Below are 21266 nucleotides of genomic sequence, written 5' to 3' on the forward strand. Positions count from 1 at the left end.
GGTGGAAATTACTTCCGTTATCTCTTATTGATTTTAACAAAACCTTATGTTTGCCTGACATGTGATTCTGTTCTTTGTTATTCTTTTTAAAAACAGTTATTTATGCCTTCCTAAAAGCAGTTGTATTTTTGGATTTTGGAATTTTTAACTTTTAGCTTTACCGTTAATGAATTTGAAACTTAATTTGAATAAGAAATTGCCGTATAATATAATTATACAGTGAATTCACCTGCGTGGTTAACATAAGAAATTCACCTGCGTGATTAATTTAAGAAATCCACTTGCGTGGTTAATTTAGGAAAGGGATTTTTGCGACATGACATTCGGATTTTTGTGACAAGACCTTCCATGTTTTGTGACATGACATTCGGATTTTTGTGACAAGACATTCGGATTTTTGCGACATGACATTCGGATTTTTGTGACAAGACATTCCATGTTTTGCGACATGACATTCGGATTTTTGTGACAAGACATTCCATGTTTTGCGACATGACATTCGGATTTTTGTGACATGACATTGGGATTTTTGTGACAAGACATTCGGATTTTTGTGACAAGACATTCCATGTTTTGCGACATAACATTCGGATTTTTGTGACATAACATTCGGATTTTTGTGACATGACATTCGGATTTTTGTGACAAGACATTCCATGTTTTGCGACATGACATTCGGATTTTTGTGACATGACATTGGGATTTTTGTGACAAGACATTCGGATTTTTGTGACAAGACATTCCATGTTTTGCGACATAACATTCGGATTTTTGTGACATAACATTCGGATTTTTGTGACATAACATTCGGATTTTTGTGACAAGACATTCCATGTTTTGCGACATGACATTCGGATTTTTGTGACATGACATTCGGATTTTTGTGACATAACATTCGGATTTTTGTGACAAGACATTCCATGTTTTGCGACATGACATTCGGATTTTTGTGACAAGACATTCCATGTTTTGCGACATGACATTCGGATTTTTGTGACAAGACATTCCATGTTTTGCGACATGACATTCGGATTTTTGTGACAAGACATTTCATGTTTTGCGACATGACATTCGGATTTTTGTGACAAGACATCTCTTTTTTAAAGTCGAGACATAATGTCAAAAAATATGTTACGACTGCTGTTGCAGACATTAAGCTTTCATATTTACGTTAGTTTCTTAAATAATGCAATTATCGACTAGATAGCGTAAATATGTTGGCTAGTATTTAATACCAATATAAATAAATGTTTGTGAAGTGAAAGCCAACTGTCAAATTGGTAATTTATTTAGTTTTAGAGACAGTGATTATTGTTAAATTTATAATATAGCAAAACACAACACGTGCTTAAATTAAAGTTTGGTTATTATTGTGAGGTAAGAGATTGACCACTTCCAGTCGAAGAGAAATAGTAACTTTTAACACCAATATACTTAAATGGGCCATTTCAAGTTTTATTGACAAATAAATAGGAAGAACAAATTAGTTATTATTTTATTCACTATTACACATATTGCATAGTAAATATTTATAATTAAACTCTAAACTTTATTAACAATTTGGTTTCGGTATTGAACCATTGCCAAGATAGAACAATATTCAATAATCTAAACTACACTTCGTAACTTTTAACTTTTTTCTATGTAGGTTTAAACTGGGTTTAAAACCCGGTTTTATCTTTTACGCAAAAGTCAACGTGAGCTCGTGCGATTTTAATGAGATATCGTGTTGTTTAGATCACACCCGGTGTTCCCAATCGCTTTCAAATGGGATGTCCAACTGTTCGGCGTGAAATTTTGTCGACGGGTGAGAACTAAGTCGGGTTTGTCCTTTCAAGTCGATGCAGACACTCAGCAGAGCGCTTTGGTGCGTCGTAAGTCGCAAAATTAAATGTTTACCGTATGTACCCTCAGGATTTTTTTCCTGATATAAATGACAGTTATCTAATCCAATGCAACACTTTTAAACTATCAGTCTAACTGTTAAGAAAATAGAATAAAACGATCTAAGCTATATGCGATTAGTAAAATATAGTAGAATTTTTCAAAAATAATAGGCCCGTTTTTTCATCCGTGTGCACAAGCTACATGATGTAATCGCCAAGGGAGTTCGATAAAAGACAGTTCTAAATTTGAAGGCCTCTTTTCTCATGTTTTTTTTACAAGATACTAGAGTATTTAGACCGTAAAGAGTGTAGACAGAGCCTACAGAGACTTAAATCACGACTAATTCAAAAAATTGATGATAACCAGAGTATATACTAACAGAACCCAGAATAATTTTAAACTAGAAAAAAAACGATTTGGAATCTTATGCGAAAATTAAACACATTCAAAAAATACGTTTTGTAAATTTAATTTGTTAACGATTTTATGTTTGGTCTCGAATTAACGCATTATATTAGATCTTGTACAAATTTAGCGCCAGCCAGAGTGTATTAGTAGACCCTGGTAAGCGTAAAATGTTGCCTGTATCTTGGTATCTTGGCCATTTACACGATTGGGCTAACGCGCCAAGATAAAGGAGAGAGTTAACGACAGCTGATCAGCGGTAAAAGCTGTCAGCACTCTGGGAATATTGCGGGTAGGCCCTGGCATGAAATAAAACTGATACTAACTGGATTTCGTGTAAAACTGAACCAGCTTATGTTAGTATGCCAGCACAAAAGCGAAGCAACATAACGTGTGCAATTTGTTGGAAGAATGTATGCCTTTGAGACGAAAACAAATTTTCGACTAGTAAAAACCTAGCTGAACTTTTATATTATACTAGCAACAGGGTGATCAACAACATTATCTAAATAATATAATAAGTTAATATGCAGCTGTTTTATTTAAGTATTTTTAGTTTTAAGAGAAAAAAATATAGTAAATTTGATACACAAAATATTTGGTATTTTACAAATATTTTCATGGATAATTTATCAACAGATCAAACCGATGACTAATGGTCTAACGCTGGTTACTAAAATAGGTTCTCGATAGAACAAAATTTTATGTAGCTGAATAATCAAATGGATCAGACAGACAAGGTTACGTTCTTTAAGATCGCATATGGCAATGTCTGGTATTAAATAATTTATGAACGATCAGAAAAATATATTTAAAAAAATAATTTATTTTAAAAATTGTTTTATATATATAAAATGTATGTTATTAAAGTTTGCCAATTTAAATTCATACAGATTTAGTTTTAAAATTTCCGGAAATAATAATTTATTTACATTTGGATTTTTCTACAAAATGTCTGGGGGGATGTCTTTGTTGTCTCAAATCGACACAAGTGCCTCGGTGCACCAACCAGCACAGCTCTTAAAATGGGTGTATCTGACCTTACGGGATCCGGTACCGGGACCCACCCAACATCCAAGTGCGATTATGCCACCACCTTCGCAGCACAACTCATACCAACTTTCGACTGAAATAGTATACAATTCGACCGAGCCGAAAGACGTATGTTATATACCTTTAAATTTTACTATAACACATTGATATTCGAATCGCAAAAAGTTTGATTAAAAATGTATATATTTAAACTTAATGTTTACTATTGCCTACGCGAAATTATCAAATGTAGCGATTTTTTGTTTATTCACCTGCCTAAATTCAGATAAGTATCAAATACTGTTTGCTAAGCTAAACAAGCTTTTAAATGACAAGATTTTTTACTTTAAATTACGAAATAGAATTACGTTCGTTTTCATTTCAAGTTTATCTTTTTTAAATATAGGAGAATGCCTTTTATTCCCCGATGTATTTTGTTCCTGAGTATTTACTGTCAGCGTCTGACGGACTAACAGCCCAACAAAATACATCAGAAACATACAACAGTCTATCATCCAGGTAAAAATACATTTGCATCTGTTATAACTAGTGTTTAAAACAACATATTAACCCTGTTTTGAGTTTTTTAGTCTTACTACAATTACTTAATAAAGTAACAATTTCGCCAGCTTACCCTTATCATATTGCTGTGGAAATAATCATTATGCTTTCTTTGTTGCATGTTCTTGTTTGCTGTGTGTTTTCACAATCACAAAATTAATTTAAAATTAAAGAACCTCACCAACCTCTTCGCCATTTGGCAGCATTGGAGAGCTGGCCGACGGATTTGCCGACTTATCTATGGCCTTTCATCCCCGAGTTGTGAAAGTACCACCGACCAACTACTTGTGCCACCTATGCTTTACCAAAGGCCACTACATCAAAGACTGCCCACACGTAAGTATTATAAATCATAAACGGTTTAAACTTCTACTGAGCCAGCACTTAATCAGCAGCGTAACTATTGGGCTATTATAATTCATATGATCTCAAACTCCCAGGGGCAACTCGAGACTGGGTCGGGGTAACTGATGTTACCCTATCTTGAGGCAAATAGAGAACTAGATTGTCACTGGCATTACACCATAAATTCTTAGGATTTATAATTCATAGTAACGTAAAGGAAGCGTAACTTGTTAAATACCAAGATTTAAATGCAAAATTAAAAGTTTTACATTAAGCCATTAGCCAAAATATACACAATACACACGCTTTTAAATATTCTTGTAACGTTTCTGTATTAGGCTCGGCCTAAAGGCGAAGGCCTGACACCCTATCAAGGCAAAAAGCGTTGTTTTGGAGAATACAAATGCTCGAAATGCAAGCGAAAGTGGATGAGTGGAAACAGTTGGGCTAATATGGGACAGGACTGCATCAAGTGCCAAATTAATGTTTATCCCCACAAACAGGTAATGTTACTATTTAAATGAAATCTAATAGAATGAACAAGTTTAAGTCAGTAAATGCATACAGAACAGTGTAAATATTTAAACGAAATGTTTTGTTTTAGAGACCATTGGAGAAGCCAGACGGTCTAGATGTGTCTGACCAAAGTAAGGAACATCCTCAACATTTATGTGAGAAATGTAAAGCCCTTGGGTATTACTGTAGACGAATTCTATAAAAAAATTGGAAAAATTCATATTTTATTATCTATTTGTAAAAATATTTGGGGTTGTGTTGTGATAATTGTATATAGTGTAATATAATGTCTTCTCTTATTTACCACCGAATTTCTTCAATGTTTTAACGTTTTTATGTAATTTTTTTTATCGTTCTCATTTTATTTTATTATTTTTCATGTTATATTCCCCTGGAGGTTAGTACGTACTGATACTAAATGCCATTTTTGCCACTAATTCGTTCGACGTTCGAATGCATTTGTATATATCGATAGTTATTCTGTTATTTTATAATCTCGTTATGTGTTTGTATTTGTATATATTTTGCCACGTACGCAAATTTGCCTTTCCTATGGTTTTAGTAGGAAATTAAACATTACAAAATAAATTTTCCAGCGTTATATGTTTTTTTTTAATTGCAGAAGTTAATAAACTATTAGTTTTCACATTTGCCAACTCATAACTCTAAAACACAAACAACTTTATTAATTATAGGCATTGGATCAATACCAATACAAACAATTTTATGTTAAATAAAACTTTAAAATAAAATATTTCGGTTTAAAGTTATTTTTATTACACAACAAACACATAAAAGTTGTTAAACCAACCACTTAAATAAACTAACAAAGCAAATTAGCAAATAGAAACATTTAACGCTTAAGTTAACATTTGAAGTGTTGATATTAAAATAGAAGTGACAAAAAGAAATTTTTTAAGTATTTAATTTGCTTAAAATTAATAATATTAGTAAGATATTGACCGTGTGTTTAAATAAACAATTGACATGTCATTTCATTGATAGTAACAAATTTTTGCGTTAAATACAGTCAAGCTTGAACACTTTTCCATAACTAAAAACATTTAAAGAGAGATTACATGACTTTTAGACTTCACCTGAATTTTGTTTTTAAAAGTTAGCTTAAGCTATAATTTTATTCAGACTATCAACAATGTTTTCAAACCAAAACAGAAGGGTAATTTAACATTAGGTTAATTAACTTTAATGTGTTAAATACCAAATAGGAAAACTTAAATTATTGAAAGTAATTTGTTACTAAATAAATTAATTAAAATTATTTGCAGAATGGAAAAGGTCTTACGCCCTATCAGGGCAAAAAAAGAGGTTTTGGTGAATATTTTTGTCAAGGTTGCAACAGGTATTGGAAAAGTGGCAATAACTGGGCAGATATTGGACAACAATGTAAAAACTGTAAAAAAATAGTGTATCCGCGTTCTCAGGTTTGTTATATAGTTTTTCACACAATTTAAAGTCTAAAACTTTGTTAACAAATCTTTTTCTAAAATAGACGTATCATTTTTCACAGAGGCCCTTGGAGAAACCTGGGCACTTGAATGTTCAAATAAACGATAAAAAACACCCGCAACATTTATGCGAAAAATGTAAAATGCTTGGTCGTTATTGTGGAAAGTTTCGCCGTCACTAAATATTTTTTTAGAAAATAATCTTTTCAATTTATGTAAAAGATTTAAGCTCCTGATTAAATAATTGTAAAGGAATTCTATAAAACATTAACGAAAAATGTATGCCTTTATTTATATTTGTTAAATAATAATGGGTATACCGTATTTTATTGTGTCTCGATTATTTACCAGAGAATTTTTCCAGTGCTACTATTTACTTTTACTTATCATTTTTGTTCGTATTTAATTTTAAATTCTCCTATAAGTTGAAATAATGATTTATCGACGATGCTCATTTATTGCTAGTTAAATTAATAGTTACACTAAGCAAAATTTAACAACTTATTACGCAAAATGCGCTAAAATTGAACAAATGTATTAAACCGCTAACCATTCGGCCATAGAGACAATAAATCACATATACTCTACAGCGTGATTTCTGTGTTTGTTTTCGTTACTCGATATTACGTAGTGAAGTTTTAAACCACTCATTACACGAAAAAAAAACATAATAAAATTTTTGTTTTCATGTTGTTATTTATATATATATGCTTCCAAATCTAGTGATGCAAATAACACAAAATAATACCCGAAATAAAATTTAATTTAGCATACAAATAAAAAAGTGAAACAAATTTATTATACAAACAGCATAGGGTAATATCCGACTGCGATACAATTCTATTCACTACAAAAAAAATCCCCTAGTGCGAAAAAACTTTTTAAACTGAATAAATTGAAATAATTATAGTCAGCCTATTGTATTTCAACGGAGGCATCAACATCATACAAAAACGTCACTGTATTTGTGTGGTGTAGGTTTTAATATTGCGCTACAGACTTGATATAGATTTAGTTTAACGTTAAACTTAATATTAGTTTCAGTAAACTCAGGTTTTACATCAGATTTTATTAAGGCATAGTTACAAAATAAATATAAATAGTTAACGACCTGTTATTGCCGAGTTTAAATAAATATGTGATTTGTAAGCTGCTATTTGTATACGATCACAGTTATTGCAAAAACTTAAGTTACTCATTTATGCATAATATTAAACGTTGATAGTTTAGTTGACTTAAAATCGAAAGTTGAATAAATAATATACTTTGGTTGTTAAATTTAGATTTAATACAAGGTTTTAAAGATAGTTATTACAGAATATCAACAATGTCGTCAAATCAAAACAGAAGGGTAAATGAACTTCGATTTATTATATATATTAAACTAAGTAATAGTATTTTGACACAAAATTCAAGGCATTTCCCACTTAATTTACATGACCCAAAGCAATAAGATTATAAGTTAGACTTGTAATAACATTTTTACTATGTGTATACCAGGCTGGACAAGGTCTTACACCTTACCAGGGTAACAGGAGATGTTTTGGGGAATATCTTTGCACAGATTGCAACCGACGTTGGAAAAGTAGCAACAGTTGGGCAGATACCGGGCAAAAATGCGAAAACTGCGATAAAAACGTGTACCCACACAACCAGGTTAAGTGAATTACAACCTTCTTAAAAGAATCTAATACTTAAAGTTCAGGCGCCCAAATAAAACACTGTTAGTCCCTAAACCTTGCGTTTACAGGTAGCTTAGGCATGTCACAAAAATATAAGTTCTATTACCGCTAGATGATAAAAAAAACTCATACAAGTGGTGCGAACAAATTATTCTTTAATATTGCTTGCAGAAACCATTGGAAAAACCGGAAGGTTTGGATGTACAGATCAACAATAAAAGACACCCACAACATCTGTGTGGAAAATGTCAATCACTTGGAAGATATTGCGGAGATTTTCGCCGTTTTTGAATGGTTTATTTTAACGAATAAACAGTCCATAAAATATACACAGCTTAAGCAATTTTTTTAATTCGTTTTTCGTTTATTTAATTTTGAGTTGGTATGCATATAACTGTGCATAACTTGTATAAATAGCTTTATCGTTTTTGTAAATTTGTTTTAATTTAGCCTATGAACCTTACAATTATATTAAAACGCTAAAATAGTAGGATTTAAAATAAATAACAAGTGTTATGCAATTTTTTATTTGATTTCAACCCAACTTAAAAATTATCCTCATAATGCATTACCGCAAAATAGTCCTAAATTGCAAAAATCTAACATTATTTTAATACAAATATTATTTTTTAAATAAACTTAAGGTTCAAAGAAAAATAAATTAAAGAATAACAATTGTTATTTATTTATCAAACTTATGTGAACAAGGAAATAGTGTGGTAGTTCGTTTTTCCTTTTTAAGGTGAGTGAAGCGTTAAAAAAAGCGCGCATAAAGCGTTTTATACATGTTTAGCTGCTTTTTAAAAAACATACAAGCATTTAAGTTGGCACTATGTAAAAGGTGGAGTACAGAATGCGGAGTGCGGAGTATTTTTTTTTTTAATAAAATGACGTCATAACCCCTTTGTGCCACATTTTTATTGCCCCAATCTTAAAGTAAATTCAATTTGCAATCGATTGATACTAACTAAAAGTTGGCACAAAGAGGATAAAGGGGTCAACGGGAGCAATATTTGACAAAAATAGGTATTTCGATTATCAGTGTTTGAGCGGAAATGACGTCATAACCCTTCTGTGCCACATTTTTATTGCCCCAATTTTGAAGTAAATTCAATTTGCAATCGAATGATGCTAACTAAAAGTTGGCACAAAGGGGATGAAGGGGTCAACGGGAGCAATTTTTGACGAAAATACGTATTTCGATTATCAGTGTTTGAGCGCAAATGACGTACTTTAAGATTTGGGCAATAAAAATGTGGCACAAAGGGGTTATGACGTCATTTCCGCTCAAAAACTGATAATTAAAGTAAATATTTTTGTCAAATATTGCTCCCGTTGACCCCTTTATCCCCTTTGTGCCAACTTCTAGTTAGTATCATTCGATTGCAAATTAAATTTACTTTAAGATTGGGGCAATAAAAATGTGGCAGAAACGGGTTATGACGTCATTTCCGCTCACAAACTGATAATCAAAATACGTATTTTTGTCAAATATTGCTCCCGTTGACCCCTTTATCCTCTTTGTGCCAACTTTTAGTTAGTATCATTCGATTGCAAATTAAATTTACTTTAAGATTGGGGCAATAAAAATGTGGCACAAGGGGGTTATGACATCATTTCCGCTCACAAACTGATAATCAAAATACGTATTTTTGTCAAATATTGCTCCCGTTGACCCCTTTATCCCCTTTGTGCCAACTTTTAGTTAGCATCATTCGATTGCAAATTGAATTTACTTTAAGATTGGGGCAATAAAAGTGTGGCACAGAGGGGTTATTCCGCTCAAAAACTTTTATAATAAGTCATAAACTGCTTCGAATGTTTTTTTTACATTTTGAATATCAAGGTTGTTTTAATATTTATTTTATGCTATAAACACAATGAAATAATATTTTAATGACGTCCCCCACGCAGATCGTGACGTCATTAAAAAATAAAACATTCCGCACTCTGCACTCCACCTTTTACATAGGCAAAAAATACTCCGCACTCCGCACAAGCACTCCACCTTTTACATAGGCCCATTTAAGTTGAAACTGTTATAAAGTATATTTAGTCCAAAAGGTTTAGAATTGCTTATTAAACTATGTACCAGTTATAATGTTAAATCAAAACACAAGGACAAATAACTTTATTATCCTAATATATCTTATTTAAAATTTAAAGGTAAAAATTATTTTTTATGTAGAGCATAAATAGTCAAGGCAGCATTTAGGTATATTTCAGTATGAACTTCATTTTGGAAATATTAGCATATATATTTAAGCCACTCATAACATTGTTCTTGAATCAAATTTACGACCGAATAATGCAGAGGAAACCAAAAACGCCATACCAAGGTAATAAAAAACGTTTCGGTAGATTCCAGTGCTCAAGTTGCAATATACGTTGGTCAAGTAAAAACAGTTGGGCAAACACCGCACAGGAATGCAAAAATTGCCATATAAACGTTTACCCTTACAAACAGGTTTGTATATCATTGACTTCCATTTTTTGTTGTTTCAAATGCAATTTAATAAATTCAAAATAGAACTAACTTAGTATTACTTTCAATTTATGCAATAAATATATCTACTGACCGCACTTTATATTTACTATACAGAAACCATTAAAAAAACACAACAAACTGGATGGAGGTCAATATCAAACCACGCCAGCATATACCTAAAAAATAAGAAAAACTTTTTAATGGGGGTTCACACCCTATATATAGCTATTATGCTTATTGTTGTTACTTGAGTACAGTTTGTTGATTTTGTAACTTTTTTACCACCTTGAACAAACTACTGTCAAAAGTTTTTTTTTTTTTAAAGTTTAATTTGCTTTATTTAACATAAATAGCAGTAGCACATTGCCTTTAGATAATAAATATGAATTATCCACTAGATCTACTTAGTTTTTGTTCTTGTAAATAACAAATTTAACCCAATTCTTTCATTATCATTGCCCATAAATTCTTATAATATATAAATATTTGCAAAGTTGATTTTCTGCAGTGGCGGCTCGTGGGCAAAATGACAGGGGGGGCTAATTTTAGAAGGTCACAGCACGACTAGGGGGGTCCAAATTTTTTTGATATTGATGGCCGTAAATCGGCTATTTTAGATACAAAACGATCTTTTTTTATATTACTTAAAAAGATAAAATTTTTATTTTATCTGATAATGGGAACAATTTTAAGGTGTGCCTTTAAAGCTATTAGTAACTGGGGTGTAGGGCATACAACATTTTTAATAACATTTTTTAAATAAACACAATTGTATTTTATTCAATTAACTACTAATGTAGCCTATATCTTGCATAAAATAAAAATGTTTTTTTTTTGTTATTTTTTATTTTTTTCGGCGTCTTCCTTCTAAAAAGAATTTCAAATTCAATAAAAAGCAGTACAGTACATAATACATTTCTTTCATTAATGGTTAGCAAACTGGATTAAAATTTAGTTGACCACTAATAACCATTTTTTAGACATAAAAAGCAGTAAAAATACTTTAAGTTAATTAAAACATAGAATCAGCAACATATTTATTTGAGACATTAATGTCATTAGATAGTTTGTGCGAAAAATAATGATATAATTTAAAAAAATTAAAATTACATATCAACAAAAAATCAATATATATAAAACGAACTAATGAAAAAAATTAAAACTTTGATCACCTTTTTCTTTAACTCTTCAGCATTTCTTAAAAGCAACATTACAAATAATTAGTTATATATAATAAGTAAACGAAACAAACTATGAAGGGATATTGAACTATTTACCTCTCCTGCTCCCTTCTTTCCTCCCTCTCTACTCTCCTCCTCTTTAACTCCACTTTTCTTTTTTAATAAATATTTTTATCAAATTATTTTTAATAAGCTGGTGAAAAATCTTTTAGCTTCGTTAAAGCTAAACTTCTAGATTTTATAATATAAAACCTAAATTCTCATTTAATGATATAATACTAAACTATAAATTCTAAAAAAATAACGCTAAACTTTCAACCCAATAAAAAAACTAAACTTTCTAATTGTAAACTTGTTAATTTAGACCTAAGTTACCTCTCCTCCTCACTTTCTTCTTCTTCTTTCCTTTTCATGTTTTCTTCTCTAAAATTTTTTTATTTAATTGTTAAATTAATGAAATATTTAAATATAATATTTGCAGTTACCCTAATTTTTTCATCTTCTCTCCTCTTTCCTTCCACCCACCCAACCTTCTTCCTCTTTTCCCCCAGCCCTTATCCTCCCATTCCCCCTCCTTTCCTCGCCAAACCCATTTTCCTCTTCCTCAACAGTGGAGCGTCGGCATAATCCTTATCTAAGAAAACATCAACATTACAACACTCATCATCAAAAACACTTTATTTATAATTTAAAAAAGTTCTTCTAATTTTCAACTTGGAAAACAATTCTATGACATTTTTATTAAAATCAGGTGTGGCTGAAATGACATCTTTGTGAATGGATAACGCTGCTAAAGCATTTAACCTATCTTGGCTCATGGTGTTTCTTGAAAATGTTTTAATTCGTTTTATTAAACACCTCTCAGATTCTGCAGTTGCAATTGGAGTAGTTAAAACTATTCCTATAACCTTACTAACTTCAGAAAAAGTATTCAAAAGTGAACCTTTTATCAGAAATGAATTCAAACCCACAACTGATTTAATGTGTTCAAAGCTGTTGTTAGTGTACAACACTTTAAGTTCGTTGGCCAGCTTTAAACTATCTATCATGGGGTAACCCAGTACCAACTGTTTAACCAAGTTAACTGGAAATATGTTTTTAAACCTTTTAAACAAACATGGATTAACTAATGAGAACGACTCAAATTGTTTTATGTTGCTAAATCGATTAATAATTTCAACAATTATTATATCACAGGCTTCTTTTGCATTTGCGCACAGCAATCTTGAAGAAGTAGCAACCCTTTCTTGAAGAAGTAGCAACGCGTTTTGACAACTCTGGACAAAATTCCATACTAGGTTCCACAAGTTTTCCACGAATATCATTAATAACCTTCTGAAATGAATCAATAGCAAAGGCAACAGTCACCCCAGTCGATTCTCTTGACTGCAGAATATTATACAATATATCTGTATGGTGAAAGACATCATTGAAAAACTTCAAAAAGTAAAGAAATGTGGGATCTTTTAAAAGTTGTGTCAATCCAATACATCCTTGTGTTGAAGTTATGTCCCAGTGTGTTTCATTAAGAATCTTTTCAAAAGTTGCTAAAAGATTCTCCTTATTATTTAAAACACTTTGGACAGCTCGAGATTGAAAATTCCATCTTGTTTCACATGGTCTTGGAAGTCGTTTTTCACAAACTGATCGTAACACATCTGAACATAGAAAAAAAGGTAGAGAATCCAGACAAGTTGGCAAAAAACAACTTAATGCTTTTAATACTTTGACATGCATGCTTTAGTATCAGGTTTAGTTGGTGAGCATAACAGTGCACAAATTTGGCATGGGGAAAACATTCCTGCATTTTTTTTGAACGCCATTTTTTTTCCCACTCATAACAGATGCACCATCATATGTCTGGGCAATAAGCTTTTCTTTTAGATGAAAAGGTTGAAGTGCATGTTTTAAAAGGGAGGTCATACCATCAGCAGTACGATCATTAGCTTCATAATATGACAGAAACCGTTCAACAGGATAGCCATCCACTACAAATCTAAGAAGTACTGCAAATTGTGATCGATTGGCAATATCAGTTGTCTCATCTGCTTGAACAGCAACAAAATCAGCATTACCTATGTCATTCTCTAATGTATTTCTATATACAGTAAACATGCAATCTAAAAGTTCATTTTGGATTGTCTTGGATGTGTATTTATTTACTGTGGCACTTTCCAAATGCTCTTTTAAAACGTTATCCGATTTTGCTATTTGCTGCAATAAATCCAAAAATATGCCTCGGTTAAAGGAACCTTCTGATTCATCATGTCCTCGCATACCTATTTCATGTACTCCACAAAATTTTAAACAGTCAACAATGAGGTCGAGAATGTGTCTATTCTTTTTAACAATTTCATTGTGCCTCTCAACAGATAAGCTGTGTCCTACACTGATCTGTGACTGAATATCTACTGTTCCTAGTAGGCTATATGAAAGTGCATTGGTAATGTGCATTTTTGAACTCTCATGTCGCTTTATTTTTTCTGAAATATGTTTTATATCTTTAAAACCTTCCTTTGACCAAGTAACTTCTTTTTCTTCACCTTTTCGAAACAAAAGGCAGTAAAAGCAAAATAAACTTTTTTTTTCCTCGCTTACAGTAAGCCTAACCTTTCTCGAAAACCACTGAACATTAAACTTTCGGTTTTGCTTAGGACCTGTACTTTTTATTTCAATGCATTTTGGCTGATGAGGTCCAAGGCGCTTCAAGTCTAACTTTGCCTCAAAACTCAAAGGAAAACTTTTCAGAATACAATCAACCTGGTTCATGGTTTATGGTATCCACAAAAATAGTCGAAATATTACTAAGAAATCACAAACTTGTTCTTATCAGTCTTATACCAAATTACAACTAAGCAAAATACTTGCTATTTTCTGTTTAAATAATGCTTGCTAAAATGATAAAAAAATAATAGCCAACAAACTATTTTAGTACACAGTTTGGTTTTTTCAAGTTTTCCACAATTAGATATTTTTTTATATATGGCAAAACTCTAATCTGCTAATCATGGCGTTCGCCGTTTGGGCTGACTGGCTGAATATGGCGTGGGCAGGCAGAATAAACTCTGCACTTTACTTCGACTGCCAATCAATAAATAAATACCATTTGGTTAAAAACACTACCAAAATTCAATTAAAATTAACAAATTTATACATTTTTTTACTAAAAAAACGTATGCGGAATTAGCCTAAAATGACTGTTTCCGCAAGACATGTGCACGCCCTTTCTAAAACTTGTGCGACGACCTTTCATACAAAAATCCAATTGATTATTTTTATTTGTTAACTTAAAAATATTATTTAGGGACTTATTACCTCCAGAGAAAATCATAAAATACCCAAATTATGTTTTAATTATTTTATATTTTAATTACTAAGTAAATTAAACGTCAAATTTAAAAAAATCACAAAGCTAAAATTGTCAAATTATTTGGCAACTTTATGGTTGGCTTAGCCCCACTTTTTGATTCAAGTTCTCAACTTTTTTTAAAATTTCGGAATCCTGAAGGCAAAAACAGCGTTAAAATATTTTTTATTTGACAGCCCGTGGGGCTAATTTTGGTTTAGCCCTCACATGTTTACGCTACGTTTTTCGAAAATTTTGGCGTATTTCGTGGCCAAAATAGGCGCTATTTTTTAATATTTTTAATAATTTTAGCAAAAAACATTGCCGAAAAAACAAATATTATTCAAAATAAAATAAATTACAATTAAAAAAAAACATGTTAAAAAGTGGGGGTTTTAGCCCCAATAGCTACATAGACGAGCCGCCACTGATTTTCTGTATTATTATTTTTTATTGTTTGTGTGCTTCAACAATAAAAATACCCTGTTGTTTGCAATGTTAAATAAATATTGGTTCTTTGGTGTGCTGTTGCTTAATTGCAATACAAATTACATTGCAAGGCATATAATATATTAACTATTAAGTAAAATAGACAAAGTGACAGGAACGTTATAAATTTAAAATTTTTTTTATTAATTTTACTAGGTTTTAATGCAAAGAATAAGTAGAAAAATAGACTCGAAAACATTGTTCTCACCATGCTTAAAACAATTGTGTCAACTTAGATTTAATTCATTAGTTGTTACAACTTATTGGTAGAAAAATTTTGATTTGGATAAATAACTAAAACTGCATGAAATTGTTTTGGTATGGCTACGGACCGCAATGACTTTCAACATCTCATTTTCATGATAATTGCCTCCATGGTGTACTGGATAATAAATAAAATTTTTGACTACATAGCAAAAAGAGGTAAAGGTCTTACACCCTATCAAGGCGAGGAAAGAGTTTTTGGCTATTACTTTTGTAAAAACTGCAATAGAAAATGGAGAAGTAACGATAGTTGGGCAAACGCCGCAAACGCCAACAATGCAAATATTGTTCCAAAAATGTGTACCCACATAAACAGGTTTTAGGCGCAATATTAATTTAAAAAACCCTTTAGTAATAAACATATTAAAATAGCATACATATTTACCACTTTAGATTAAAATAATAACTTATTTGCAAACTATTTTTTTTGTTTTGCAATACAGAGACCATTAGAACTCACAGATGACTTTAATGTGACGATCACCTTTGAGAAGCACTCCCAGGATGAATGTGACGAATGTAAATCCCTTGGTCGTAGTTGTGGAGATTTGCGTCCGACTTATGTTTTAAAATCAAAATAATTATATTTTTTATAAACAGGACAGCATTTTTGTGTTTATATTTTTTAATTTTTGTGTTAAATTATACATTTTACAAGTATTTTTAATATTACAAACCAATTACCAAGAAAAAATTAAGCACTATAACGTGTATTTCTTCGGTTACCCAGATAACATGCAAAATTTTCTGGTCATTTTATTTGCTAAAAATATATCTTATATTTTTGGCATTATGTTATAGTCATAAATAACATATAATTTATAGGTTAAAGTTGTTAAGAATAGCTTTAAGTTCTAAAAACGCTAAGTATAAAGATGGAGAGGAAATGGGGGGCTAGAAACTGTTGAAAAGAAACAGATAGAAAGGAAACAAATAAAAAGGAAACAAATGGAACAGAATTAAATGAAAATAAAACAAATGGAACGGAAATAGTTGAAACGGAAACAAATGGAACGGATTTTAATGAAGCGGATTTCTTTAACGGAAATTTTTTGGCGGAAAAAAAATTAACGGAAACAAATAGAAAAAAATTAACTAACCGGAAACAAATGGAAAAAAATTAACTAACCGGAAACAAATGCAACGGATTTTAATTAAGCGGAAATTTTTAACGAATAACATTTTGGCGGAAAAAAATTAACGGAAACAAATGGAAAAAAACTAACGAACCAGAAACAAATGAAACGGATTTTAATAAAGCGGATTTCATTGACAGATAACTTTTTGGCGGAAAAAACTAACGGAAACTAATGGAAAAAATTAACTAACCGGAAACAAATGGAACAGTTCGCAAAGGTCCGACAACTACTTGACATACGTAGAAATAAATGCCTACTTCCACTGATATTTTTTAAATAAAAATGGGTATATCGTGAGTTATTTAATTCATTTACCTAAGGATTTCTTTTTAAAATGGTAACTTTTGACTGCGACGCAACTTAATAAAAATAAATACTTTACCGAACATAAAATCTCCTCGTTTTTTCAAGTGAATCATGGTATTTCTAAAACGACCCATGCGTTAATGAAACACTATATTTTGCATAGTGAGCATCGTTTTATACCATTAGCAGTAACTTCCCTAATATTACGACACTTTTTTATCAGCAGTAACCACCGTTATTTTACGAGACCTTTTTGATAAAGATGCCAAAGAATAATAGTTGAAGCGTAGAAAAAGGTTTTGCGCATGGTTAATTTCCTTTTTAAAAGATATACTATTAGGCTTGTAAAGCATTTATGCTTAGTTTTACTAATTTATGAAAGGAAAAATATGTTGTTTAAAGTTATATTATTACGTCTTTTTAAATGGATGCTATAGCAAGATAAGTTATATATTAGTCAAAGTGTAGCATATGGTAGAACGCAGTTAAAAAACGTTATTATTAAAACATGGACCTTTAAAAACATGTTTTTTAAAATAAACTTCATTTAAAAAATTAACAAGTATACACCGTACCAAAATTGATGTCGAATTAAATCACTGGACTAAATTGATATTTTATTTCTAGTTTTATTAAGAAAATCAAGTTTAAATAAATAGTTATAATTTTTTTAAATAGTTCTTTTTAAGTTATTAGTCTTGTGTAAAAATGATAAGTTTCAAGTTAGGATTGGTTATAACTGTCATAGTAACATTAGGTGTTTTAGCATTATTACTTGCTATATTTTGTATATGTATCAATGTATGCTCCCACCGGCGTTTGTCAAATAACATTAGTGTGAAAAATCCAATATCCCGTCAGATAAATAATGTACAACTTCCACATTCACGTGCAACATCCAGCAGACTTCTGCCAAGTAGCGACAATGTATATTGCTCGACATCCGACGAAGATTGTGATGAACAAATTCCAACTTCGTGTTTAGATTCCAATAGACTGTTACCAAGTCACGACAACTATGAAGCATCAGAGGCCTACGATGACCCAAGTACAGACCAAATCGAATATTCGAACAGACTTGCGTTAAGGTCGGCCAATTATTCGAGATCAAAAAAGGAGTATAGAAAACCAAATACAGACCAAACTGGATATTCCAACAGACTTATGCAAAGGTCCGACAATTATTCGACATACGAAGAGGAATATAATGAACCAAATACAGACCAAACTGAATATTACAACAGTTCGCAAAGGTCCGACACCTACTCGACATACGAAGAAGAGTATGATGAACCAAATACAGACCAAACTGAATATTACAACAGTTCGCTAAGATCTGAAAACCACTCGACATATGAATGGGCGTTTAATGAACCAAATACAGACCAAACTGAATATTTCAACAGTTCGCTAAGATCTGGAAACCACTCGACATATGAAGAGGGGTTTAATGAACCAAATACAGACCAAACTGAATATTTCAACAGTTCGCTAAGATCTGGAAACCACTCGACATATGAATGGGGGTTTAATGAACCAAATACAGACCAAACTGAATATTTCAACAGTTCGCTAAGATCTGGAAACCACTCGACATATGAAGAGGGGTTTAATGAACCAAATACAGACCAAACTGAATATTACAACAGTTCGCAAAGGTCCGACAACTACTCGACATACGAAGAAGAGTATGATGAACCAAATACAGACCAAACTGAATATTACAACAGTTCGCAAAGGTCCGACAACTACTCGACCTACGAAGAAGAGTATGATGAACCAAATACAGACCAAACTGAATATTACAACAGTTCGCAAAGGTCCGACAACTACTCGACCTACGAAGAAGAGTATGATGAACCAAATACAGACCAAACTGAATATTCCAACAGTTCGCAAAGGTCCGACAACTGCTTGACATACGAAGAGGAATATTATGAACCAAATACAGACCAAACTGAATATCACAACAGACTTATGCAAAGGTCCGACAACTACTCGACCTACGAAGAAGAGTATGATGAACCAAATACAGACCAAACTGAATATTACAACAGTTCGCAAAGGTCCGACAACTACTCGACCTACGAAGAAGAGTATGATGAACCAAATACAGACCAAACTGAATATTACAACAGTTCGCAAAGGTCCGACAACTACTCGACCTACGAAGAAGAGTATAATGAACCAAATACAGACCAAACTGAATATTACAACAGTTCGCAAAGGTCCGACAACTACTCGACCTACGAAGAAGAGTATGATGAACCAAATACAGACCAAACTGAATATTACAACAGACTTATGCAAAGGTCCGACAACTACTCGACCTACGAAGAAGAGTATGATGAACCAAATACAGACCAAACTGAATATTACAACAGTTCGCAAAGGTCCGACAACTACTCGACCTACGAAGAAGAGTATGATGAACCAAATACAGACCAAACTGAATATTACAACAGACTTATGCAAAGGTCCGACAACTACTCGACCTACGAAGAAGAGTATGATGAACCAAATACAGACCAAACTGAATATTACAACAGTTCGCAAAGGTCCGACAACTACTCGACCTACGAAGAAGAGTATGATGAACCAAATACAGACCAAACTGAATATTCCAACAGTTCGCAAAGGTCCGACAACTACTTGACATACGAAGAGGAATATTATGAACCAAATACATACCAAACTGGATTTTGCAACAGACCTTCACGCATGTCTGACAGTTATTCCACATACGGAGAAGCCTGTAATAAAACAAATACAGACCAAAGGGGATATTACGGCAGAATTATTTCAGATTACGACAGTGATTCGACATCTGAAGAGGAGTACGGGGATTACTTTTCATGCTTAGATGAAAATGACTACAACAGTTATTTAAGTGACGACAGTGAAGCTGGGGTGAAAGCTTATCATGCAGCCTACCAAGGCAATAAAAAACGTTTTGGTAAATACTTATGTGAAGATTGTGGCAAAGAATGGAAAAGTTTTAATAGTTGGGAAAACGTCGCACAGCAATGCGTCAAATGTGAAAACAAAGTGTACCCACACACCCAGGTTTAGTATAAAAATCTTAAAGTATAATTAGCATTCTAATATAATAACTTTTTTATTAATTATATGCAGATGTCAATAAAAGAAGCGAACAAATTAGGTGAGAGCGCCACTGGACCACATCTCGAAGAACTATGCGCAAAATGCAAATTACTCGGCAGACACTGTTAATAATTATTTAATCAGCTGCATAAATATATTTCTTTTCGTATATTTTTCCGCCTTTATTTTGTATATAAAATTTTACATTTAACATTCAATTAATTATTTTAGATTATTGTTTAAAAGCTGTGTAATGCTTTAATTATTATGACATAGAACATACAGAAGTGTAAATATTTATTTATAATTAAAAGTAACACAATCTCTGATTTCTTGTATCACAGTATAAATATTCATTAAAACATTAGAAAGAGATGTCTATTTTCATTAATATTTTTAAAATAAAAACGGGTATATCGTGAGTTATTTTATTCATTTACCTAAGGTTTTCTTTTAAAAGTGGTAACTTTTGACTGCGACGCAACTTAATAAAAATAAATACTTTACCGAACATAAAATCTCCTCGTTTATTCAAGTGAATCATGGTATTTCTAAAACGACCCATGCGTTAATGAAACACTATATTTTGCATAGTGAGCATCGTTTTAAACCATTAGCAGTAACTTCCCTAATATTACGACACTTTTTTATCAGCAGTAACCACCGTTATTTTACGAGACCTTTTTGACAAATGGTTTTGTAGCAGTTCAACATGTTAAGTTTTTCTTCGTTTCAGATATTTTTAATATTTAAATGCCAATGTCAAAGAAAAGGTTAAAGATGCCAAAGAATAATAGTTGAAGCGTGGAAAAAGGTTTTGCGCATGGGTAATTTTTATTTTAAAAGACATATCTATTAGGCTTGTAAAGCAGTTATGCTTAGTTTTACTAATTTATGAAAGTAAAAATATGTTGTTTAAAGTTACATTAATACGTCTTTTTAAATGGATGCTATAGCAAGATAAGTTATATATTAGTCAAAGTGTAGCATATGGTAGAACGCAGTTAAAAAACGTTATTATTAAAACATGGACCTTTAAAAACATGTTTTTTAA

At 31.7% G+C, this 21266-nt stretch overlaps 4 protein-coding genes across 5 annotated transcripts; 3 read left to right on the top strand and 1 right to left on the bottom strand.

The window, feature by feature from the left end:
- The first annotated feature begins 3192 nt into the window (after positions 1–3192).
- Positions 3193–5334, top strand: LOC145763833 (zinc finger CCHC domain-containing protein 24-like). Of its 2 annotated transcripts, none has more exons than XM_082575368.1 (5): positions 3193–3453; positions 3731–3843; positions 4059–4221; positions 4569–4733; positions 4835–5334. In XM_082575368.1, exons 1-5 carry the CDS (start codon positions 3244–3246, stop codon positions 4946–4948), a joined length of 765 nt encoding a protein of 254 aa, XP_082431494.1. In that variant the 5' UTR covers positions 3193–3243; the 3' UTR covers positions 4949–5334. The 2 variants fall into 2 exon arrangements, with proteins under 2 accessions (XP_082431494.1, XP_082431495.1); XM_082575369.1 differs by having other exon boundaries at positions 4089–4221.
- Positions 5335–7424: 2090 nt separating this feature from the next.
- Positions 7425–8492, top strand: LOC145763839 (zinc finger CCHC domain-containing protein 24-like). Its single transcript, XM_082575376.1, has 3 exons — positions 7425–7563; positions 7713–7868; positions 8066–8492. Exons 1-3 carry the CDS (start codon positions 7540–7542, stop codon positions 8183–8185), a joined length of 300 nt encoding a protein of 99 aa, XP_082431502.1. The 5' UTR covers positions 7425–7539; the 3' UTR covers positions 8186–8492.
- Positions 8493–10927: 2435 nt separating this feature from the next.
- On the bottom strand, positions 10928–14332 carry LOC145744628 (uncharacterized). The gene is made up of 8 exons (XM_082562565.1): positions 13399–14332; positions 13054–13221; positions 12805–12972; positions 12422–12647; positions 11939–11986; positions 11660–11716; positions 11555–11579; positions 10928–10990 (listed from the first exon to the last, which is right to left on the bottom strand). The coding sequence occupies exons 1-8, from the start codon at positions 14330–14332 to the stop codon at positions 10928–10930; spliced, it is 1689 nt and encodes a 562-aa protein (XP_082418691.1).
- Positions 14333–17790: 3458 nt separating this feature from the next.
- Positions 17791–20715, top strand: LOC145763815 (uncharacterized). Its single transcript, XM_082575347.1, has 2 exons — positions 17791–20173; positions 20243–20715. The coding sequence occupies exons 1-2, from the start codon at positions 17816–17818 to the stop codon at positions 20339–20341; spliced, it is 2457 nt and encodes an 818-aa protein (XP_082431473.1). The 5' UTR covers positions 17791–17815; the 3' UTR covers positions 20342–20715.
- The last annotated feature ends 551 nt before the right edge of the window (positions 20716–21266 follow it).

This window comes from Corella eumyota, chromosome 1, assembly GCF_963082875.1.
Source record: "Corella eumyota chromosome 1, kaCorEumy4.1, whole genome shotgun sequence".
NCBI classification, from domain to species: domain Eukaryota; kingdom Metazoa; phylum Chordata; class Ascidiacea; order Phlebobranchia; family Corellidae; genus Corella; species Corella eumyota.